This window comes from Nilaparvata lugens, chromosome 11, assembly GCF_014356525.2.
Source record: "Nilaparvata lugens isolate BPH chromosome 11, ASM1435652v1, whole genome shotgun sequence".
Lineage (NCBI taxonomy): Eukaryota > Metazoa > Arthropoda > Insecta > Hemiptera > Delphacidae > Nilaparvata > Nilaparvata lugens.
Genome location: NC_052514.1, coordinates 41,720,723 through 41,747,173, shown reverse-complemented (window position 1 = coordinate 41,747,173; position 26,451 = coordinate 41,720,723). Strand labels below are relative to the sequence as shown.

Sequence of the window (26,451 nt, the reverse complement as noted above, 5' to 3'; positions counted from 1 at the left end):
CCCAATTAAGCTCATTTATCCATGGTTCTGGATTGATTGCTGACTTTCAATCAGGGTTCCGTAGTGGTCATAGCACCACCTCTGCTTTCCTGAGAGTCACTGATGACATTTGTAGGGCTATGGATGGTGGAGAGTTTAACAGTTCTAGTCCTAATAGATTTTAGTAAGGCATTCGATAGCATTTTCCATCCTACTTAATCTATAAACACAGAAACTTAGGTTTTTCCAACTCCACTGTGGCATGGGTGAGGTCCTATCTCCAAGGTCGGTGTCAGTGTGTGAGAGTTGGGGATGCCTCTTCACGGTGGCATGAAGTGAACAGAGGAGTTCCTCAGGGTTCGGTATTGGGTCCTCTGCTGTTCAGCATCTACATAAATGACGTGACAAGCAATCTACTTACGACCATACATCACCTGTATGCCGACGACTTGCAAATATACCGGCACTGCAAGAAAAATGACTTCAACATCACAGTTGATGAAGTTAATGCTGACTTGACTCGTTTGGTACGATGGACTGAGAATAATGGACTGAAAATTAACGAGACTAAATCAAAATCAATAGTGATAGGTTATTCAAGACTTTTAAACACACTTGACATAACTAACGGACCATTTATAATATTGAATAACATACAATTGCAATACAGTTCTGATGTGAAAAATCTAGGACTTACAATGGCAAGGACTCTTGACTGGACTAGCCACGTGACTCAGACTTGTAACAGGGTCATGACATTGAAGAGGATCTCTGACTTCATTCTCTTTTCAACGAAGGTTATGTTGATTAAGACTCTGATCTTCCCAATCTTCAACTACTGTAACATTGTGACTCTTGACATGACAGTTCAACTCTCCTGCAGAGGATGCAGCGTGCACATAATTACTGTGTTCGCTTTATCTTTAACCTGAGATGTGACGACCATGTAACTGAATACCTCAACAAACCTGAAGCTTCGTGTGAGTAGATCACATCATGCTTTGTGCTTCCTCTATAAGATATTGAAAACTAAAACCCCTAAGTATCTGGCAGTAGATTACCATTACTTGGGTGATTTTGGTCGTGGAGGAACGTGGCATGGATCCCATCTGCTGGCTGTCCCAACACATAGAACTGTTATGTACAACAATTCGTTCCTTGTGACAGCCTGTAGTTTGTGGAATTCTCTGCCTGCTGAGCTAAGGCATGTTGAGGGACATCGTCGGTTCGGCGCGACTGTCTTGCGGTGGATCAGAGGTGGTGGACTTGGCTGGAATGTTCACTGAATCTTAACGTGTGTGTTGATGTGTGTGTGTGTGTGTGTGTGTGTGTGTGTGTGTGTGTGTGTGAGTGTATGTGTGTCCTTTCTTCCTTCTTTAATTTATTCCTCTCTTTCCTCTTTTCTACTTCTATCGAAATGATCTATGGATTTTGAACTGACGTTTCTTCCATTTTCACTTTCCACTCTCCTCTTTCTTCTTATTGCATTCTTTTCACTGATTCAAATTAGAAAGAAATTTCAATTTTGTTTTCTTTCTTTTCATTCACTATTTGGAAGTTTTTTATTATTTTGTAAAATTAGTTTTTTTTTATCTTATAATCTTTGTTGTACAGTGTTTTAGTTTTACTTAGAATTGTATTGGAGGGCTAAGTGTAAGAGAGGACCGGCTGCACCCTAACTTCGCCCTCCTAGGTTTTTTTAATAAAGGTAGTCAATCAATCAATCAATCAATCTAGATAAATTTTGAGAACTTAATATTTCTGAAGATTCAATAATCAATGCTGTACATTGCTGATTTGTCCAACACATTTGGTGAAGAATATAATTGGATGATGTTTTTACTATTACGTCAATAATGAAATGATATACTAATACCAGATTGGTCATGCATAAAGACAGGGTTATAAATAAAAGGTACACTAGTCAATAAACAAATTTTGTGTATTTCATAGATAATTAATGGGTGATAATAAAACATGAAACAATAAATAGAAAATAATATGAGAATAATATGAAAGAAATTATCACAGTAGTAGCTCACTTAAATTTTACTAGGCTTGTTCGTATCAAATAATAAATCTTGTATTTTATTATCAGCAGACAATAGGCTCAATTTCTCAACTTGCCTTCACTTGTTGAATAAAATCTATATTCTATATTCCAATAATATCAAATATTAAATATTTGTAAATCTCAGGGCTTGAGTTCGGCATACAGTGGAACTTAGATAAAATAAATTAACTTTGAGCCTTCTTATAATTGCCTCCATGCAATAATAATATAAGAAATGATGATATAAGCCTGAAGAATAATTCAAAATGCCTATAAATAATAGTTCTTCGACTACTTAATTCTTCAATTCTCATTCAAGTTCTTAGTAAGACTTCCCTTATTCTTAACTAAATGCACAAGTAATTATTAATCAAGCTTGATTTTTGAATGTAACTCTCGACGAGCTAGCTTTATTATATTCATACATTCGAAGCAATGAGGGCCATCTAAAATTTACAACTCACGTGTGAAGATTTTCCCAAACTTAAAGATGGAATTGTTTCCGCCTCGTGTGTTCCATGCCTTATTAGTCCGGTGGGCTGGTGTCGTCTTATTCAGTGGGGAAATATTTAATTTAGAAACTCTTGTTATAAAGCGGCTTCACTGAGTTATAATTTTTTTATTAAAAATAAAATTTAAATTCAAACTTTGGCATAAAATGTTTCAATAAGGGCTCAGTCTACTGCTCTCAAGCTTTGCTGGTGACTCTGGTGACCTCTGACAAGCAAGTGAGAATTTCTCCTTTCTTCTTCTTCGACAATACTTCCTTATTCCTCATTTACACTTATTCAAATTTACACTATGATTGGTGGATTCCACCAAATCCTTATGACATAATTTGGCTTCAGTGAATTGTTTGTAATATGAAGACAGATTATTTAAAAAAAAAAAACAAATATTTTTTACATTCGCATCCACTCCCATGCAATCACAAATCCAAATCCTTATGACATAATTTGGCTTCAGTAAATTGTTCGTAATATAAAGACAGATTATTTAAAAAAAAAAAAAAAATATTTTTTACATTCGCATCCACTCCCATGCAATCACAATTATGTATAAATTTTACAAATGATAACAAATTTTTATAAATTTGAAAAATACCATGTGGTGGCTTTTTGAATTATATACTTTTAGCGCCTACCAAATACTAGACTCTTATTGGTACATCAATATTTTCTTGTACAAATGTACTTTTGTATTACTCAGCACATTAAATTACTATTTAAATGTTCTGTTCAATGTTATTTATACAATGAATATTTTTGTGTTCTCTCAAACGTTTTATGTCCCTTATTTGGCATGCTAGAATTTAAAAAACCCCTTCGTCCTCGTTTTATTGGATACTGTATGCATACAATTATTCTGTTCTAAGGTATCTGATAGAATTCTAGGTGTCCGGCTTGAACGCCGCTGATGTTGCCGACAGGCACTATTACTAATGAACCTAACCTCAATTCTTTGTTATTTATTTAATGATTGAAAAATAAATTCTATTTTCGCCACACTGCACAGAAAACAGCTGTTTTCCAGTCCCTACATAAATCTGAAAGACCTTGTTTGCAGACGACGTCAGAAAAGGGTTTCTTTCCCGGTCTAGGCCAGAAAGTTGTCTCTTTCCAGCCGCTCATGGAAGTAGTTGATAAGTCATCCGCTAGATCGGGCAAGTGTCCACTTTCATCATCAGCTGAAGTCGCCATGATTTCAGTTCCAGTTTCGAATCAAACTAATTCGCTTTGCAACCAGTTTTATTCAATTATCTATTGTTGATTAGTGCATTCCGAATTTTCAAAAATGCTGACTGTGGTATTCCAAGTGAAATTTTAAAAGAATCTGAAATCCTGACTGCAAATCTTCTTCCACTAAAATCAAGAGATAGGTACGATAGCTTAACGAGTATTCTTTATTTTGTATTCTTTATTTATTTTGTCAGCAATACCTGTAGTGTGGCGAAAAATATCGTTCGCACCACGGGCAAAAATGTTTTTCCAGCTCTCAATCTTTTCTTGTCCTCGGCCTACGGCCTCGGACTTGAAAACCGATTTCGAGCTGGAAAAATCTCATTTTCTGCTCTAGGTGCGAAATATACTATTCCGTACCGTGACAATATTGAAGTATCGTCAGTCAACTCTATTGAGGGTGAGTCGACTGTGAAAATAGAGGAGTTGAGATATATGAAGATGATAAATAAAAAATATGTTAGCGTCAAGTATGGTAAGTTGTTCTTTATTGACTAATCTTATCATTCATATATTTATCAATAATTATATATTCCTCAATAATTTGTTCATCTATTCATTCATGATTTTTCTTCGATGCTACTTTATCCAGTAGTTGTTCACGTTTTCGGGCCACTATAATAACAATAATATTACTGAGGGTAAAGCCCACATATAAGCTCTTAGGCTTAGGCAACAATTTGAATTCGACTTTGAATTAAGGCTTGTGCATGGGTAATGAGTGAGAGGGATGATAATGAGAGATGATGACTCCCTTTTAGGTAGTCAGGACCGACGGCTTATCATCTCCTCCGAAAGATGGAAGATCAAACAGTTTAGTTAGTAAGTTATAGTGAGATCAACCTTATAATATTTCACTATTTGATAAATAACATTTTCCTACAGTTACATTGAAAAGTGACCATTGCTGCACTGATTACAGAACGCAAAGAATCACTTTTCCGCTCTAGTGTGGGAAAAATTTTTCTGCACTCCAGATTTTGCAACATGGCAACGCAAAATACTTAGTAGGTTATATGGAGCAACAGTGCAGCAAAATCAAAATGAAGTTGGTAACAGTGACTGCTGTGGCTGCTATAGTGAGCAGAGGTGCAACGAAGCACAACGCTCTAATTATTAGTATTAGATATTATAACCAAGGACAACATTTTCATTCAATTTGACAATAAATCAAGGTTCTTATCAATAATAAAATTACACAGAAAAACATTTGATGCATTTCAGGCAATTTTACCCATAATTACCAACTTTTCATATTCAATTGTAACTGTAGGAAAAACTTAATGTGAAATACGTGCGTAAAGTTCCTCTGCTGCACTCAACAAACCATTCCGCCCTCGCCTACGGCTCGGGCGTAAACGTTTCTTTCGGTGCAGCAAACTGTCACTTTGGGCACTAGTTGCACAAATAACTATTTTGTATCTAGCATTCGACAAAGCAGATAGCTCTATCCTTTTCCAGCTCCATTACGTTTCCAGATCGTTATTTGACAATGTCGAAGTATTATTAATTTCCAAAGTAATATTAATCTCAATCATGAAAATTTATTATCTAATAATATTGAAGAATATATGTTTCAAATATAATAATTGATTATCTTGACTAAGGGTGAACAGTTAATAATATTACATCAGATAATAGGTACTGGTTTCACCTATCCTCTATAGAACACAGTGGCAAGGCAGATAATCGGAAACGCTTTTTCCCTATCTCTTTCTCACTCACCTAGTTTGATTATTGTTAGTTGTGATCACAGACCGTTGATCATTCACAATGCTCCATTCATCCTTATAGAAGTAAAATTCTAGAGGAAACAATGGGGAAAAAGCTATGATTCTAGAATAATTCTAGAATAACGAGTGTTCTGTGATAATGGAAGGTCACAAAACGCATCAATTATGATGAGGTCCACGTTATAATAGCAATGGAATAAAATGGGAGAACAGCATTGCAGATTCTCCGCCTTGCCACTGCCTCCCATAGAGGCAGATAGCTGATAGCGGTATAATAATCTGAGATGTTTATTCTTTTGTAAAAGATCAATTATATTCTATTCGTCAAGAAAATATATTACTCAATTATTGAATAATACATTTTTATAATTGAGATTACAATTGAGGCGTTGGATTCCAAACCAATCCTCATCCATGAAATCCCATTTTTGGCAAATCAAGAAAAACTTGTAGAATCGTATTGAAAAGAAGGAGCATTTGTGTTTTGATTTTAAAAAATCAATAACAAAATTAACTTTGATTTAACAAATGGCAATCCTATCAATTTTCAATATTATTGAGCAGAAAAGCAATTTAAATTTGGATAAGGGTCGTTCTGCAACATAAACTGTAATGAAGCTTGTTTTGGAACATCCATTGCTGGATGAAGACCTTTCTGGAACATACTGGGCAGTGTATGAGAGAACTATTTTGAACATTTAACAATATTCCTGACTGAATGGACAATATTCCTCCAAAAATAGCTAAAGAAACTGACAGTTTACACTTAGCTCAGCTCAGAAACAACGCTCCTTTGTTCACTACCATAGCATCTAACTACTCTTGTTTTGCTGCCAACAATAATATTTATTGTTAATTCCAGAAATACCAACCTTATACTCTATACTACAGTCATGATTATTATCTAGGAATAGGAACTGGAACCGATTTGAAAGGTGGGTTGTCAAACCGAAAGCAAAGGATGAGGTACGCTATGGAACAAAATTTGCTGATGAGCCTCCATTTTAGCATGGGATAAGGATCGGGTTGGAACTCATTTCCTTTGCAGGATAAGGACTCATTTGGAACGAAAAGTAGTGTGGATGAAGATTGGTTTGGAACAACAAGTGATTTTCAACCTCAATTTAGAATGGGATAAAACTTTTTCTGGAACATGAGAATTCTTTCGTTGCATGCATGGCTGCCATCTTTATAAGCTGACATCGATAACTCAATTTCTGACTTTAGTGGATGAGGAACGGTTTGGAATCCAACGCCTCAATTATATTTTGTAAATTAATCATATTTCTCTACTGAGAAAAAACAAATATAACAATTAGTTTTTTGTATGATTAAATATTTTTTGATTGTATACTAATAATTGTTGAAATGAAATTGCACCTATAAATTGATCTAACCCTCGCAATGTGAAGGGAGAAAATGATTAAATCCACAGATGAACCTGAATGGGAGGATACGCATCTAGTGCAGCAGTACAGCTTAGAAATTGCCTTAGTATGCTGCGCACGTCAGGATGGTAGCTGAGTAGAAGCTCAACCAAGTATTGAAGCTTTCTCGAAGGGCACTCAGCATCCTTGTGAAGTCGGGGTCGCAGAGTATCGCCAGCCCTTAAAACCATCACAACAAAAAAAATTGGGACGAATTGGGCTATTTCGTCAAACTGGCATGACGACAAACTAGGTCGCTTCACGCACACGACAAGCTTGGTTTACTCGCGGAAATCCACGCGAAAAATTCTATCGACCAAACGTAGGCAACGTTTGATGATGATCATTAATAATATTAGAATTACTAACCTATAAAATAGATAACCAAAATTGACCACTTTCTCTGATCTGAGCCTATAAATATCATAGTTTTGTTTCCAATTCAGTTAGATACTAGAAGGAGATTTAAGAGAAAATTATATTAACATCATGTTTTTATAAATTCATTTATTTATATAAATTTATAATATTAGAATTACTAACCTATCAAATAGATAACCAAAATTGACCACCTTCTCTGATCTGAGCCTATAGATATCTTAGTTTTGTTTCCAATTCAGTTAGATACTAGAAGGAGATTTAAGAAAAAAATATATTAACATCATGTTTTTATAAATTTATTGATTTCCTGAATATGATGGAATTCCCCAATTTGAGAATATTACTTAAACTTATGATAACTTCTATAAAACACTTTTAATAGGCCTATTTACTTTTCAGCCTTTTCAATGCTACTACAAACTAAGAGGAATACAGGTTCAGTGCTGCCAAAAAATGATAGATGTAAAATAGGAATAGACCCAGTTTGTCTTTCACTGTTCCACTTTGGTAGCGTCCGTAAAAACTGGCCATTTTTTTTTGGTGAGTGGTGGATTTCAGGGCAGACGGAACTCCGGCGACCCGTGAGGTCGATTTGTGGTAAAAAAGTCAATAGCTGGTGACAAGATGTTGGCGATCTCGGTGCATCTTTCCACTGGAGAGACATCACTATAGAAACAGAAGTAGGATAGACAAGGATAGCAACACTGATTTTGATCAAATACTGCCATTATAACGTGGACCTCACTATATAGAATGGCGAGATACAGTGAGGTCCACGTTATAGGCAGAGGAGAGAGATGGGAGAAAAACGTTGCCGAACTTCTCTGTCTTGTCACAATGCCTTCTATAGTTGGTAGCAGATGCAGGTTTATTGTTGTAATATTAACTGTTCATTCTCGTTTAAAAAAATCTATATTTATATAAAAGCGGAATGGCACTCACTCACTGACTGATTGACTGACTCACTCACTCACTCACTCACTCACTCACTCACTCACTCTCTACCGGACCAAAAACGTTCAAATTTGGTAGGTATGTTCAGTTGGCCCTTTAGAGGCGCACTAAGAAATCTTTGGCAATATTTAAACTCTAAGGGTGGTTTTTAAGGGTTCAAAGTTCGTCTTTCAGCATGTATATTCTTCTTATTCCAATATCTTAAAATTATAATTGAAATGTCCATACCATATGTTAATATAGATAGAACTATAATCTAGAGAGAGTACCTCTTCAAAACAGTTGTTCTGGTAACTAAATTAAAAATTTTGTCAGGTTGGCATTAAGTTGAGTTAACCTAACCAGTTGACTTTGTTAGGTTGGCACCAAGTTGAAGATTGAAATTCATTTCAAATTCATTTATCCAGGACCTCCTAAATACCAATTTATACGTTACCTCCTAAATACCTATTCAAGAGGTCCTGATTTATCGCGGGAAAATTGATTGGGTACTGCTACTTCAATCAGAGCTATTCCTGGGAATATTATATCACTCGCTTCGCTATCCATATCCGTTTAGCCAGACGTTTAGTCTGGACCCCCGACTGGATCGTCCTAACATATGATAAAAATATGACATAACATTTCAAATTTGGTAGTTGTGTTCAGTTGGCCCTTCAGAGGCGCAATAAGAATGGATTTGGAAAAATTTCCAAAGATACACCCGGAATCTGCGTTTTTTTGCGTTTTCTCAGCTCTATCGAGAACAAATAGACAGAAAATGTTCAAATTTACTACAGAATCTCAGCTGGGGTGCAATGATGTTGTGCTAGAAGGAATTTGAAATAACGCCAAAGATACGCCCAAAATTAGCGTTTTCTCAGCTTTTCTGCGTTTCCTCACCTTTTTCAATAATTGATGGAAATATATTTGAAAAAAAATCAGTACACAGGTTTAGATACGCCAAAGTCGCCAAAGATACGCCTATATAGTCACAGGTGTTTTTCGAGATCAAATTGACATAATACTTTCAAATTCGGTACAGATGTTCCGCTGAGGTCTACATGCAGGTGAGCGAAGCGAGCCCGCTGATCTCATTTTTGGACAATCCAGTCGGGGGTCCAGAATTCGGTACAGAGGTTCCGCTGAGGTCTACATGCTAGCGAGCGAAGCGAGCCCGCTGATCTCATTTTTGGACGATCCAGTCGGTGGTCCAGGGGGCGGAGCCCCCTGGCTAGACGGATATGGCAAGCGACACGAGTTTGACGGCTAGTCAACAATATTTTATTAAGCAATAAATTATATTTTTCATAATTTCATAATGAATTTACATACTTAAGATGAAATATTTTGTTAATTAATTATTAATTCTCCATTGTTTAAAAGACGATCTGACAGCAGAGCAAAGCGAGAGAGAGATAGCGCTATCCGCTTTGTTGAATGAAAGACAGCAAGGACAGCAATACCATTACTAATCAAACACTGCCATTATAACGTGAACCTCACTATATTTATTTTTTCTGCTTCATTTTCAGACGGTAAGCTGGAAGTCACTCCTGCTTCACCCAATGCGAACTTGCCGAGGTGAGTAGAAAATTTATCAGAATAATACTCATTTCTCATCTTATTACAATATTATATTATTTTTATTGAGATATTGAGCGTTGTTCGACATTGGATTCAGACATTACACCTTGACGTTATGCACACATCAAACATTGCGAATCGCGTGCAGAAGTGAGACGCTGGACTCCCGTCAACCTCACCTAATAAACCGTACTGGTTTCGCATACGATTCGCACTGTTGAGTGAAGATGTTTGATATAGATATATCTGGACGTTCTGTTTGTTATAATATAAAAGAGAGTTACTATCGTATCAAAGAATGTGAGGGTTTTTTCAATTTAAAGTTTTATGAAATACGATAGTTCATAGTGAAAACGAGATGGATAACCCACAACGAATAAAACAGAGGGTTTTCTGTCATACTTGATATAGGCTCTGCAATGCATTTATGTCAATTGATTGTATCCTCTATTCTTTTTATACAGTATATGAAATTATTTTTAAAAATCAGAACTACAGTATACATTTTATTGCAAGCACCAATTAAATTGATGTTTATAGTGACTGGACCAGGAGTCAACATAGTATAGGAAGATATATCATGGTATAGGGCGTTAATGCTCCAAATTTCACTGTTAACACAAGCCAATAGTCCCAGTAACGTAGTTCTTTTTCATGAGGATATGTGACGCTGGTAGTCTCTCATACTTACAGTGACTTCTTTACTCATACTGTATTGTTCTTAGACTATTACCCGTTGACAGAAATCGGCTTAAGTTAACAAAAACTCAGCTTGAAATTTGCAACAACCTCAATCATGGACATTCTTATTCTATCTTTTTTCTATGTTATAATGCAGTTGATGGGAATTCAACCGGAAACTTGACTTTTCGGCAACAGTTTATTGTAGGTTGGGATCGGCTAATTCCTCACGCCAAGACCTATCTACGGGAGTGAAAATATTGGACACTAGCAGGTGACCCGTGCTCTTTAAGGGTCCAATTAAAAACGTGACCTACTGAAATTTTGAGAAATTTGAAATAGGGCTATCCTCGGTAAATAGAGGAACAATGTGCAAAATTTCAAGTTTATCAGTCAAAAGTAGTTCAGACGTGATGATGTGTCATTCTTGAATTCCCTATCCCGAACGTGTAGGCTATCAGCTTCTTAGATTCTTATCTTCATTATAATTGACCGAAGCGAAGCTGAGGTCTTAGTTTCGACTCAATCGGCTTTTGTCTGTTTGTTTGTTTGTTTGTACCGCAGTTACAGTCGCAGTTATTGTCCGATTTCAATGGAATTTGGTATGCAAGTTCTTTGAAGCAAGGCGCAGAAACGTATGTGTAACGATTTTTGATTAGACCTCAGGTTTTTTTGTAATTTAAAAAACCGAAAACTAACATTGAAAGTTACTTTTTCGTATCTTTGAAGATACAGCAGCTCATCCTCCTACTTTTTCGCATCTATTGTTACCAGCCGATGGTGTCCGAGTCAGTTGTTTCTCACACTGTGGGACCCAGGTTCAAACCTCGTTCCCACCAGATCCTTTTTTAGGATGATATCGTACTAATTGTTTTATCCAATTCTAATAATATATCATTATTAAATTATTATTATGATTATATAGAATAATTGAATGGAATCATCTTATTATCATTTAATTTATTAATCAAATTAATTGGATGAATTATTTTAAAAAAACTCTTTAATTTCAATACATAAATAACTATCATTGTCTATGTTACAGATAACTCAACTATTTTAGTTGTGATCAATTTTTATCTTCATATAAATTAATCAACTAATAAATCAACAACTATTTTAGTTGTAGACAATATTCAACATCATAAACATTTCTTTAATCTCCAACTTCTTTTATTCATAACTATCAGTTATTATATTAGTTATTTTTTAACTGAATTTTCAGTTTATCAGGTACAATAATAATATTGTATTGTATGCATTTTTTGTGCATTTTTGTGTCGCTCTACAGTGTCAAGTATTTTGTTTTACTTTTGGTATAAGATCAGAAACCGATTTGTGAGTATTAACATTTTGCATAGGCATAACAATCCATAACATTGAATCCACTTTTCATGTAAAACATCATTAGCAACCTCCTGTCATTGTCACCAACAAACCCATCTTATTTAGAATCATTTTCCGTCTCACCATTGTCTGTGAGACGATTCATCGTCTAAATTGCCTACTGCATATTCGATTTTCCCCTCAGTTGACCGATTTCTTATAATTAATTATTAGAAAAGTTGTAATATATGTTTATATTGTAAATATGGAGACGATATAAAGGTACCTCCTTGATAAGTCCGGTGTCCCTGGAGACAGTGTCTCTAGCACTCTCAATGGAGAAAATAATAGATGACATGGCTAAATCTTCACAATATACTGTACTTACTGTACTGGCCCTTAGGTCATTAGATTGAAAGTTTGTATTCATGAGCGAGTTCTACTGTTCGCAGAACTACTAGTATTTAAGATGATTCCTATGATTACACTAACAACTCAACAATAATTATCATCAACATAATAATAACTGTAGATTCATAATAATAGTGCGTATTGGAATGTTTTCAGATATCACAACCAGTTCAAACAATTGTATCCTTATTATAGAAGGGATGATGATTTGTATTATCAACTGTGGTTGAAGAAACAGAGGGAAGAATGTTCGAGGTTGGGTCTACCAGAATCGACTACAGTCGTTAATGCTTCTTCAAATGGAGAACAGATTTTCATCGATGCTCCAGCAAAAGTTATGAGTTATACTGGTGTTGTGCGGTAAGTGATCAATCACTACACAGCTGACCCTCTAATAAAGTCAGAATATTGATATGAATAAGGGTACTAACACACTGAAAGTGGAGCGTCGTGAGCAATGGCATCTCAAGTAATGAGCTAAAACACACTGGAAGCGTCTACTTGCAGAGAGGAGCGTGGCGTCAAACTTTGGAACAAGCTGGTTTATTTTTTGGAGCGTCTACAAGCGGAGTGTCAATGCGCGAGTGCCCCCTACATGCATAATAATGCACTGTTCTACTACATTTTCCCACCATCTAGGATCTGATACACTGGTATATTCAATGTTTGCCCATTCCCCTGTAATGTGTATTATTTGATTATTCAAAAGAGAGAATTCATCTACTGCACTTTGAAATCAAAAGTATACACATTCATATTTCTATGAAATAAATATGGTTATTAGTGTTATTACAAGTCTTTCTTCAGCAGATATTGGATTCCTCCAATTAGTGACTTGTTTTTCCAAATCAGGCTTCACTCTCGTCAAAATACTGGGTGTCTATAAATGAATATCGGGGTTTTAACGCTTCATAAGATTCATTACATTATCCTTACAGTTATTAATGATATGTCAAATGAAAGAGCAACTCAAACAGTTTTATATACAAGCTTACAAGTGTTCTATGTGAGCACCATATGACACACGGCACACATCAAGTCTATAGCCAAGTTCTTCCCAAACGTTGAGTAGTGTGTCTTCTGTAATTGTTGCAATAGCTGCTGCAATCCTTCGTTATGCCAGTGAGGTGGCGCACCATCTTGCTCACCAACGAACTAAAACTGTTTGAGTTGCTCTTTCATTTGACATATCATTAATAACTGTAAGGATAATGTAATAAATCTTATAAAGCGTTAAAACCCCGATATTCATTTACCCGGTATAATCAAAGGTTGAAGTTGACATTTGCATGTACTCGAGAAATCGGGACTCATGCTGCTTTCTGAATACTATACATTAAACGGATTCACCAAATAGTCAGTGGACTATCAAAGTTAATTTCATCAACCCACTCTGTCCTAGCAGGCTTAGCTGAAATCAAACACTTTGGGTAATATTATTCTCACAAAGTAATGTCCGTGCAAACTTAGGCTAGGGCCACACGAGCGCACAAAGTGCGTCCGTTGCAACTTACTTTTTGCGGCCGTCGCTAATGACACCACACGAGCGTTGAGTGTGGTGCGTCAACGTCAGTTGGCTTTACGCAATGGAACCAGACGAAGCAATAACTTTGCATGTCTTGACGTGCGTTGTAGCATTTCTGCGCAGTTCAAAAATCACCGTCCGTTACGACTTCCGTTACTTGGTACGCACGTACCTCGTGTGTTGTCACCAATTCACTTCTATGTATTTCTACAACGGACATCAAAAAGTAGATTGCAACGGACGCACTTTGTGCGCTCGTGTGGCCCTAGCCGTAAAGCCAACTGACGTTTTGGTATAACTATAAAGAGAATCATAATGAAAGCATGAGATGGTTGACGCACCACAGTCAACGCTCTTGTGGTGTCATTGGCGACGGCCGCAAAAAGTAAGTTGCAACGGACGCACTATGTGCGCTCGTGTAGCCCTGGCCTTAGGCTCGATGCACATTTGCGTTGCTAGCCAGTCGCGTTTTTACGAGTGGAGCGACTCTCTGCTGGCAGCCAATTTCAGTTCAGTGCACACTTGTACTTATCGACAGCGTATCACTATCGAGTGACGTCAATTTGTACTCAGCAGTTTTCGCGGCTTGGGCAACTTGGCCATCAATCGTGATAGGGAAGTTCTGATTTCGAATTTTCAAAGTTTTTTGTAATACCGGATGACAATTATTATAAAAATCACAATTATTGAAGGGATCTATTATTCATCAGCAGTAATAAATGAATTCATCGGTTAATAACTAATATAGAGATAATACAAATGAAGAGGAGATAGTACAGCATTTCAAAAAGACCTTCCACTTTTTTTTAAAATACAATAAACCTCTAAATTATGAAACCATTAGAGTCATTTGAAAGCACTTACTCCCATCTCCAGGTGAAAATTCAAAATGAATAAACATCAGTGTTGACTTATTAAAAACACTAAACATTGAAAACCTTATATTATGTTTTTATATTCATCAAATTGATAAACATTGTTTTAATAATCTTGAATTAGTCAATACTGATTTAAATTCATTCTATTTTGCTATGAAATAATACCGATTAATAAAATAAATATTCTAACTTACATAATGGCACTACCAGCATAGAACAACTTGTGCGCTGGTAGTGAGTTTGAACCACTAGGTACAGCAAACAAGTCAATAGAAAGAAAATAGAGCTTATTCAAATCACTAAAATAAATGAAATTACGAAAACTAGGTCACATCTCAATCTTCACAAACGACAAGACAAAGTACGGTAACAAAATTACAAGCAAATAACGAATTAAAAAAGACAACTACAAGGAAGATATGACATCATAAAATATATGATGTTTGTTTATTTCGAATTTGTACCTGAAGACGGGACAGAAAAAAGTCCCGAAATGTATAGTGCTTTAAATTATCAATTGTCAATTGTTCTATAATAATATTCAAAAAACTATATTGTTTGTTTGAAAAATGGTGCTATTCCAATTCTAAATTTATTAATTTACAGTACGTTACAGTATATACACAGCATATAGGTACAGTGTATAGACAATGTAGCACAGACAATACAATGATCGGAAAAGAAAAAACAAGCTATTGCCCAAAACTTAGTATCCCAATTTAGTTTCAAATTTCAATTCAGATTAAAATGAAATATTTCTTCCTCCACATATTTCAGAATCTGTTGAAGTCTCTCACAACGAAAAACCTATTGGTTTGAGATCCACCGACTGAATTTCCGAGGCGCTGAATATTATTATTGAACGAGCGTTAGCGAGTTCCCATTCTTGACTTGCTGAAGGCCAAAGTCGTGGTCCGTCTGTTTGTATGTTCTACAATAACTAGCAAAAATGTATTAATCAGTTTCAATTTTGAAACATATCATCGAAAACTTTTTACCAGTCAAGATCGTTGGACAACAAAAATGACTCACTCCTTCGTCCTTTTTCAGGATATAAAAGATAACATTGGAAGTGCATAAGAAAAAAAATTGTTTTGATTCATCATTTAGTCAGTTGAAGGATTCATTTCATGCAATTACAACAGTTTTTCATTCATTCATTCATAATTTCAGCTCAGGCTATTTGGAGTCTATCACACAGACAGAAACCTTCATGCGTAGACATTTCACTCAATTTACTACAAAATGTACAACTTTCACATAAAAAACTTTGAGATATTATTGTGCGGTTTTGGCCGTACATTTTCTCTTGGAACTCTGTATCGAAATCATGTATCACAGATGACCACCTTCTCCTACGAAAAAATTAATTTGGATTCGGTTGAGGAACAAAATGAATATGACAAATAGGATGTCTTTATCAGAGTAAATTTTCATTAGCGAAAGAGTAATTTTCCATTTCAATAGGATCTCCAATGAAACCTGTCAAATTATACAAGTGAAAGAAATATTTTGCTGTTTTGATAATTTCCACCAATTCTGTATAATTAGAAGTTGCGGGTTTGGAAGACTACAATACAACAGTAAGTTATTGAGCGAGTTCTCCAACCTAGGGCATCATTAGTTCATTGTTATAATACCCTTGTGCGTGTTGGTACTGTCAGTCAACAGTGTAGCCTATCAATATTCGATATTCACTGCAGATCGATAGTCAATCAGAGAGGCCCAACACTTGTAAAGTTTTCATTCACTATATTGATAAGTATTGTAAATTGGATATCATCCAGTTAAAGGTTTGTTTCAAATGTTTGTTTTCCTCAATCCAACAAAACATTTGTTTATTGAAGGTGCTTAAGAGAACAAGGTGTCAATGATCGATTTCCTCCTCACTTCAAAACTGATATTTACTTAAATGGAGTGGAGATTAGCGAGAGAGATTTTCCCAAGTATTTCACAATTGACGAAAGAATAGTATGGACTTGCAGATATAGGGTAATTATATCATCATCATCATCATAAAAAAGATACAAACATTGAGTCAAAAGTTTTGAGTGTTTGAAATTCTAATACTTGTGTTATTATTATTAAATGAAAATCCCAATTAAATTATGTAAATCACCCCGAAAGCTTCCGCTACTGCAAATACTGACAACAGGGTGAACAGCTAGATGGAAATTCGATGAGCGCTACTATACAAAAATTATTTTTTCCTACAGTTACGTTGAAAAGTGGCCATTGCTGCACTGATTACAGAACGCAAAGAATCACTTTTCCGCTCTAGTGCGGGAAAAATTTTTCTGCACTCCAGATTTGCAACATGGCAACGCAAAATACTTAGTAGGTTATATGGAGCAACAGTGCAGCAAAATCAAAATGAAGTTGGTAACAGTGACTGGGCTGCTATAGTGAGCAGAGGTGCAACGAAGCACAACGCGCTAATTATTACTATTATATATTATAACGAGGACACCAACAGCACAGTGCCACCACAGCACACACCACACAGCCGCCTCGCCATCAAACAACTAAGTTATTTGATGGATTTCAGGAATTTTACCATAATTACCCACTTTTCATATTCAATGGTAACTGTAGGAAAAACTTAATGTGAAATACGTGCGCAAAGTTCCTCTGCTGCACTCAAGAAACCATTCCGCCCTCGCCTACGGCTCGGGCGTAAACGTTTCTTTCGGTGCAGCAAACTGACACTTTGCGCACTAGTTGCACAAATAACTATTTCCTCCACCTACTGTCTAAAGGTGCTTTTTCGTTTGTGCGTGAACTTCCGCAGTCAACGATGACAAGCATTGTTGACATTCATATTGTCCAAATTTGAAGTGTGCTAAGACAGCTGATCAAATAACTTTCTATCATTTGTGTTCACTATTCAAGAATCAAACATTTCTAATAATATAAACATAATTGTCATTTAGAAGTATTAAAAAGTATAAACTCAACCTCCCCCATTGAGAAATAATATTGAACATTATCTTTTAGGTTATTTAGGCAAATTGAAATCTACCCAATCTGAGATCCTTAGCCTGTCGTGGTCGGCGACGGCATTTACGCACAAACAAAAATCCACCTTCAAGTACTTACTTTACTCCCTGGAACATAATACTAAAGCGTCACTTTTTTGCTCTTGGTAGTCTACTAAAAAACAGAAAAACTCCCCAGGGAGGAAAAGTAACTCCATTTAAATAACATGGGAAGCATCTCTAACTTACATTGGAAATAGGTTAGAAGGTCTAAGCTCAAATGAGGAAGCATTAGGCCTATGGAGTAGTCATTAAGCCAACTAAATTCAATACCTCAACCAGATTTGATCAACATGATGATATATATGTTTGTATGATAAAACTATTACATACTTCATATTAGTATACTACAGAAAATTTAATTTTTCATGTTATTCAAAATATCAGCCAACGAATATTTCCCATCAAATAATCAAATTTGGAACGTGAACTTCATCATATTATTGTAGTTTTATGAGTTTGCCATTGTTGTTACAACTTTTGCCGACAGATAGCGCATAGCGCTGTCGGCTGTGAACTGTGGTTACTGCCAGCTGTTTACTTTGCTTGAAAATATCAAGTTTCAAATCAAGTTTATTATCCAGCATAAGACATAATACATTCATTATAAATTATTACATTCATTTAATCTACCCTTAGCATAAGCATATACATTCCAACACTCACTTGGAAATGCTCGAATGAATCTTAGTCTAAAGTGTGATAATTTCAATAATTAACATTTTGTGGATAATGACCCAAATTAACGAAACAAAAGGTTTACTTATCAGGTTATGATTCAACATAGTCATTGTTACTGGTCACGTAAGTTTTTAAAATTATTTTATTTGCAGTTTTTTTTTAATGTAGGTAGAGGAAAAATGTTGTGTACATCAAAGTGAAAAATGCTTTTTCTCCCTCAGGAAAATTGTTGCCCTCGGCTTCGCCTCGGGCATCAATCTTTCCCCTCAGGGAGAAAAAGTGGTATTTTTCACCATAGATATACAAATAACTATTTGAAGTGTACTCGAGTTGTCCTTATGTGTGCATCTCCACTAGGAAGGAATACAGGAAATAAGTTCATCTAAAGAGTGATTCAGATGATCATGATCCCATCAACCTGAATAATTATAGTGTGAAACCTCAATGCGTGAGGCCAATGGAGTTGATGATGGTTGTAAAAACTAAAAATAGGGTGTTTTTCGAAATACAAGGAACAGTATTGGGCTATCAGGTGTAGGCCTACCTGGATATCTATCTGGATAGGAGGGTCTACGTGGTCGCAGGTTGAAGCACAAAATTACGCCCAGAGGGATTCTGAATTAGGAAATTGAATAGTTTTAAGCTCTGCACACACACATCGATTTTTATTCCTACAATATTTCACTGTTCTCGTGAATTAATCAGATTAAACCAGGTACATAGAATACATTGTTAAACGGAAATTGACAGACATCATATGTTTGAAATAATCTGTTTAGTCTAATTGATTTATAAGGACAGCGAATACTGTACAACAAAACTGAAACTCCTCTAAATTTCGTTTTTCTGAGATTTGAACAATTGTAACTTTGGAGTCATGGAGAGAGTCCCAAATGATTTTTATTCCATGATTACAAATAATTTATTCTAGGATTTGAAATTTCATTATCTACAAAGAAAGGCGAGAGTGATTACTTAGTCCGGGCGCAAATGACATTCCGTGGTCATTTTTGAGTAACAGCCGTGGAAGATGTCTCAATTTCTTCGTTGGGTCTAGCATAATGAGGATCTGATGATGATGATAAGTCGAAATCTCAGGCAACACCTTGGAACAAGATGGCTGCCGAAATTTTCAGGGTTTGGCTATATCGCTTGTATTTCGATAACCGTAAAAGATATTCAACCTTTTTTCGAGACAAAAATATTTTTAAAATCTTCCTCTACAATTTATGTTCAATAAAATTTTCCTCTAAAACACATATTTTTCTAGTTATAACCTTCAAAATCATGAAAAAGTTTTTCTTATTTTTTTCAATTTCATTCCTTTTTTTTGTGCAAGAGATACAGCGAAATTTCGAATATAGAATATATTATCTACAAAGAAAGGCGAGAGTGATTACTTAGTCCGGGCGCAAATGACATCCGTGGTCATTTTTGAGTAACAGCCGGGCTTTACAACTTTGCGCTTTTTCAACTTTGAAACGATATATCTAATTGCGCTGTACGTCGGAAAATGAGTTCTTCAGCGCCCTCCAAAGAAAACCCTCCATGATTTCTGGTGCGATTTCCATACGCATGAGTACAAGCTAGAACTATAAAATCGATTTTTTCATGACTACTTCAAGATAGAGACTTGCAAATGGTCTCATCTATTCGTTACAACAAGCCGAATGATAATATTGATGATGGAAACAACAAAAATATTCGACATCATTGAAAAATACAAGATGGCGGTCATTATTGACAGAAATTTTTATATCGCTATTTTCAGTTATTGTGAGAGATATCGGATTGGTTTTATCACCAATGTGTTCAGAATTAACCAAACAATGATGTTTGAGAGAATCATCTCATTTTGACCACTCTTTCCATTATTTATACAACTTCAAAAACTTGAAACATACATTTTTCGCGGACAATATTTCACTTTCCACTCTGTATATTATGTATTCGCAGTGGACAAACACTAGTATTATTGGCACAGTGTTGTAGAATATTTCCATAGCTTCAAAATGACATCTGTTGGAAGCTGTAAGTCCATATTCCACGGCTGAGCGTCATCGGAAAAAGAAGAAAAGTACTGTTTGCAGCGGAAACCGCTATTTCAATCAAATACCAATCCCAAAATTAGAAAACCGTGTAATTCATACTCCTGAAGGTGTACAGACTTGGGAATGGTATCAATCTCTTTGTAATGATGGTGGAAGAGATTATCCATGATGGAAATCTCGAGAATTTATGTAAACATAAAAAAACAAGATGGCGGCAAAAATATGTCGATTTTCAAGAAATTGTCTGAAATTCTGATGATGTCGAGGATATCGGATCAATTCAGCCAACTAGAAGCTCCAAAATGATAATACTACAATATCAGAAGGATTTATGTAATTCCATCGACATTTCACTGAAAGTTGAATCTATAGAGACAACTATAGAAGAGAGAACGCTCTCCTGGTATGGTCATCTTGTGAGAATGCCTCAAGAAAGAATGCCTCGTCAATATACGGAGGCCAGGGCGCAAGGTAAAAGACCGATAGGAAGACCGCGAGTAAGTTGAGAGGAAAACGGTACACGGATTGCAGCAGCTAGAGGCAAGACCATGAATCAATCAAGAGAATGGCGCTGGATAGGGCCCAATGGAGGTGGTGGGTCCGAGCAACATCCCAACGCCATGAAACGGGCACATGAGGAAGAAGAGAAGAGAAGAAGAAGAGAAGAAGAAGAAGAAGAAGAAGAAAGAAGAGAGCAGAAGGAGAAGAAGAAGAAGAAGATACGAAAAGAAGAAGAAGAAGAAGAAGAAGAAGAAGAAGAAGAAGACGAAGAAAAAAGGAAGAAGAGAAGAAGAAGAAGAAAGACAAAGAAGAAGACAAGAAGAAAGAAGAAGAAGAAGAAGAAAAGAGAGAAGAAGAAGATAGAAGAAGAAGAAGAAGGAAGAAGAAGAAGAAGAAGAAGAAGAGAAGAAGAAGAAGCAGAAGAAGAAGAAGAATAAGAAGAAGGAAGAAGAAGAAGAAGAAGAAGAAGAAGAAGAAGAAGAAGAAGAAGAAGAAGAAGAAGACGAAGAAGAAGAAGAAGAAGAAGAAGAAGAAGAAGAAGAAGAAAGAAACAAGGTTATGCATAGAAAAATATGCGTTTCAGAGGAAAATTCTATTGAACATAAATTGTAGAGGAAGATTTTTAAAATATTTTCGTCTCGAAAAACGGTTGAATATCTTGAACGGTTATTGAAATACAAGCGATATAGTAAAATCCTGAAATTTTGCGGCTATCTTGTTTCCGAGGTGTCTGCCTGTGATTTCGACTTATCATCATGATCATCATGATCCTCATTATGCTAGACCCAACGAAGAAATAATTGAGACATCTTCCACGGCTGTACCCAAAAAAGACCAAGGAGTGCCTTATTCATGACATTTGCGCCCGGACTAACTGTTCGATCACTTGAATTGGCTGGAATCTCCAACAACTGGAAGAGGAACCAAAAATGTGTGGTTTTCATAACGCTCTGTAGAACGCTCCAGGGCTGGAATGTCAACATTTTGTATCATTTATGACTAGCAGGTAACCTGTGCTTCGCGAGGATCTTATTAAAAACTGACAAACTGAAAACTTGACTTACTGAGATCTCAATAATTCAAAGTAGGCCTATAACCATCCTCGGTAAATTAGAGCCGGTTTCCGAGCTCGGGATTCAGCTAAGCTCTAAACTTTAAGTGGCTTTAAACCCTGGAGTCAGAAAATTGGCTTTCTGAGTCAGAGAGTGTTAACGTAGTCAAGGACATAGACTCTGGAGTTTAGAGATCACATTAGACCCCGGAGTTCATAATTTCCCATTCTGAGTAAAGGGCTTATAAGTCCAGGACTTGAATTAGATTCTCGCCTCTTTCGAGTCAAGGATTTATCAAAAATCTTCAAGTCCAGGACTTGAAAAGGCATGATTTTGAACCCTCGACTGGAGTAGGGTATAAATTCAAGTTCTAGACTCAACTGAGCAAGCACAGTTCAGTTATTGTTTTGGAGTAGATAAAACGCCAATAGATGTCATGGAATCCTAAATTATTTGAAATAAGTCCATCTAAATTCATAATTTATAGTTGTTCAATTTACAAAATGAACTTAATTTTGGAATAAAATTGTATCAGAATTATGCGTGAAAACTAACCTTATTTTACACTGTGACATAACCTAAGAATGTTCAAGAAAAATAATTCAAGATTGCCTTGGAATTTATATTCCAATCTGAATGTTATCAATCAATGTCTAATTCAACATATTAATAATAATTAAAATAATACATTAGTATTCCAGTTTTTTTTTCAAAGCAATACGTTTTCAAACTCAATAGCCAAATGAAATGTTTATTCAAAAGTCACAGGTGGATCAGGATGTCAGGATGTTTATTCATCCACCTTTCAAAAGTTTATCCATTTATTGGATAGAGCAAACCAGTACAAGTATGTCACTCTCATTACTGCATAACTTTCCTTGATAGTTTCTCCATTTCTCCTGCCTAATTCAGTTTATTCATTTTACAGCTCGATAGCTTCTATAGGATAGAGACGGAATTTGTGAGCAACAACGGTGTGGAAAATGTATTCTTCGACAATAGAGCAGAGATTCAATATATCTACTCAATTGTATTGCCAGATGGAGTTATCGGCGTTAGATTCAGAGAAGTCAGATATTTTGATAGCTCAGCAGGCAGGCCAATCAAATTTATTGAAAAAAGTGAGTAGCCGTAGTACTGAGTGATTAAATTAAAAATTATTGACCGAACTTAGTGAGGTCTATGTTTCAACTCGGATTTTCTTTCGTCTGTCTGTATGTAACGCGATTACGGCCAAACGCGTTGATAGAATCCGATGAGATTTGGCAGGAATATTCCTTTTGCAACTGCGCGTCGATGTATACACAAGGTTTTTTTGATTTTTTTCATTTTAAGGATAATATGAAAAGAAAAGGAATTCCTCCATATCTCTATGAAAATATATCATGTACTTTCAAGATAGGATCAATCAGACTATAGAATCAATCATAATCAATCAGCTGACAAGTGGATTATTAATTGCATGCATTACACAGATGTCTGGCCGTGTATATTTCTATAAGGTAGGATTTCAATATTTTTTATGATGTGTGCCCATCAGTATCAATATTCTCACATTCAAAAAACAAATTTAATAGGTGATTAAAAATTAAATAAAAAATTATCAAATGAACTAAATAATGCTGAATAAATTATAATATCCTTTATTTTAAGAAAATATTTAAATTGTTGAGAAATATTTCTATCATATGGGAAGATTATCAAGGAACTGGATAGATTCATATGGAATACATCTTCAAACGTGAACATAAGAGAGTTTTTGATCTTGGAGAATAAAATGAAAAATGATTGAATGAACTAAATAATGCTGAAGAAATTATAATATTCTTCATTTTAAAAAAAATATTCAAATTGTTGAGAAATATTTTTATCAGATGGAAAGATTATCACGGAACTGGATTAATTCATATGGGATACATATTCAAACGTGAACATAAGTGAGTTTTTGATCTTGGAGAAAACAACAGTTTTTAAGAGTGAATAATGATTTAACTGTAAATTGTGATTCAACTGATTCTGACTTGTGGATGAGAAAACTGCGTGAGGTATACTGTACACATAGTAGTGATAATATAAACTGGTATTTATATTTGTGAAACTTCGTCATATCTTGTCTGCACAAAAACTAAGAACAGTATATTATACTTTGTTCGAATCTGTTGTTAGATATGGAATAGGCCTACTTATTTGGCGAGGTGCATATTACAATCATTTGGATCCACTCATAAAAGTGCAAAAACTTACATTAAAAATTATCAACTACAGACCCAGACTCTACCCAACCGAACTGCTATTTAATAGTATATTTCGCACCTAGGGCCGAAAATGAGATTTTTCCGGCTCGAAATCGGTTTTCAAGTCCGAGGCCGTAGGCCGAGGACTAGAAAAGATTGAGAGCCGGAAAAACATTTTTGCCCATGGTGAGAACGTTATTTTTCGCCACACAGAAAAATAAACAATATAAATATGAGAATAATTGTTTATTAGGCACTTCCGAAAGCAAAAAAGCAAGGTCATAGCTCTAGCAAATCTGAGGTAATCTGAATATCAGGAAATTGTCGAAGTATTATTTTTTTATTCTGATTTGTCTAAATAACCTAAAAGATTATGTAAGAGGTTTAGTTTATACTTTTTATTCTTCCAAATGACAATAAGATGATATTATTATGAATGTTTTGATTCTTGAATAATAAACACAAATAATGAAAAGTTTTTTGATCAGCTGTTTTAGCACACTTGAAATTTGGCCAATCTGAATGTCAACGTCAACAATGCTTGTTGTCGTTGACTTCGGAAGTTTAGGTTAGAAGTTCTATCCTACTCTGAAAATTGAATTTGAATAGTTTATAATATATATCTTATCTGTATTTTATTCATCCAAATAAAATGATAGTATCTTATTGCAGAATACTTATTCAATTCTAGAAGCATAAACTGATTCCGTTTCATAAACCATTTTGTAAACACGTTCACATCAAATCAGAACCAGCTGACTTCAAGGTCATTTTACAGCCCTAGGGCCGTAAAACTTTTACCGGCCTGGTCAGAAAACAATCATTTTCGGCCTCCATATGACGCACGAAAACCAGCTCATTACATCCAAGTGGGGCGAAAAGATTATAACGTTTTGAGCGTTCGGCAACTATACATACTGTAATGGGCTTTCTGGGGGGTTACCTCTTGTAATGATCTCCACGTTGTTTGAGGCTCACCTCCGCCCGGGAGCAGGAAGGTCAATACGGTACAAAGAGTGGAATGAGTCCGGAGTAATCGGTCTGGGAGGTAGTTATTCTCTCCTTTCAACTCGATTACACCGTCTTCATAGAACTAAAAAAAAATATATATAAAGATAATATCCAATCACAAATGATGGAATGTGGTGTAACGTGGCGTTTGCGAATATATCAATAAGCTCAACACTTCCGGCTGACTCCCACAGCCAAGAATATAGTTCAGGGAGACCTTTGCTCGTCTTATAACTATACCTTGCGAGTTTGCAAAACACGAGATAAAATGAATGATAATAAACTGCAAATATAATGCGCACAAAAAATCCACACTTTATACAAAAAATCACAGTCTAATGTGTACAACACATTCAACACTGTGATGATAATTTGAAGAGTTACTATATTTAAAGTTTTTAGGAGGATATTTGATTGAACAAAGTCCAGATATTGAATTGGAGAGATTTGATAATATTTGAAAAATAAATTAATTACTAGCCTTGAGCGACTGAGACTCAGGGGGCTGGCGTGGAAAGCAAGGAATGAGATTACAATTAATACAAATTTCATGTATTGTCGGAGACTCTCAGTTTCAAATAATTCGTCGTTAGCGCTTTGTTATATTTTATCGATGCACTGCACTGTGCATTGGGCCCAATACAAAATTATGAAATGAAATTACTCACTCGATGTCTTCGGATGAAAATTGACTGGACCTCGGATATGGATCGCTCACGTTGTGGCACAGGCAGAGTGTCGGCGGCTAAGTTCGGTGACGTTTTAATTTTTGATATTACACTCACTCCGTTATTAATCAAAAAAATACATAAGAGACGGTATTTGGTGCTGATTTACAATCATTTGAGACATTTACTTTAACATTTAAAACAGTTAAACGGGGAACATTAAACCATGGTTGTCTACCGCTAGATGATCATCTGGGAAGTGGTAATTTTTCATGATACTTAAGTTCACACACCCTTGAATAATTAAATCTGGGCTTCTGATAGGTTGAATTAATTCAAAATGGCTTTCGTCACAATGACGTTTGCAAATAAAGAAAGTAGTTCCCAGATGTAGTGATTCAAAATCAGCAATTTACATAAATTTGAAAACGAGATATTTTTTAATACAAACAAAAGTCGAACCTCTTATCACTAGAACATACCGAATGAAGCTAGCTTCTCTCTTATCAGACATCATATTTCACTGACCTACGATAACATTGGCACAAGCCATGTGATACAG

General features: G+C 35.5%; 1 protein-coding gene and 1 long non-coding RNA gene across 7 annotated transcripts in view; one reads left to right on the top strand and one right to left on the bottom strand.

Moving 5' to 3' along the window:
- Window positions 1–26,451, top strand: part of LOC111059971 — a 94,897-nt gene that overhangs the window by 13,127 nt on the left and 55,319 nt on the right. For 2 of the 6 annotated variants that reach the window (XM_039438456.1, XM_039438459.1), the window contains exons 1-6: window positions 4,088–4,246; window positions 9,781–9,829; window positions 12,407–12,610; window positions 16,501–16,645; window positions 22,905–23,097; window positions 24,424–24,427. In XM_039438456.1, coding sequence (XP_039294390.1) covers window positions 4,207–4,246; window positions 9,781–9,829; window positions 12,407–12,610; window positions 16,501–16,645; window positions 22,905–23,097; window positions 24,424–24,427 — 635 coding nt within the window. In that variant the 5' untranslated portion in view covers window positions 4,088–4,206. Of the gene's footprint in view, window positions 1–4,081; window positions 4,247–9,780; window positions 9,830–12,406; window positions 12,611–16,500; window positions 16,646–22,904; window positions 23,098–24,423; window positions 24,428–26,451 lie in introns of those variants that run through there. The other 4 variants (XM_039438460.1, XM_039438461.1, XM_039438458.1 and 1 more) reach the window with 3 other exon arrangements.
- On the bottom strand, window positions 7,853–26,311 carry LOC120353705. Its single transcript, XR_005572526.1, has 2 exons — window positions 25,890–26,311; window positions 7,853–7,978 (listed from the first exon to the last, which is right to left on the bottom strand). It is a non-coding gene; the product is annotated as an uncharacterized LOC120353705 (long non-coding RNA).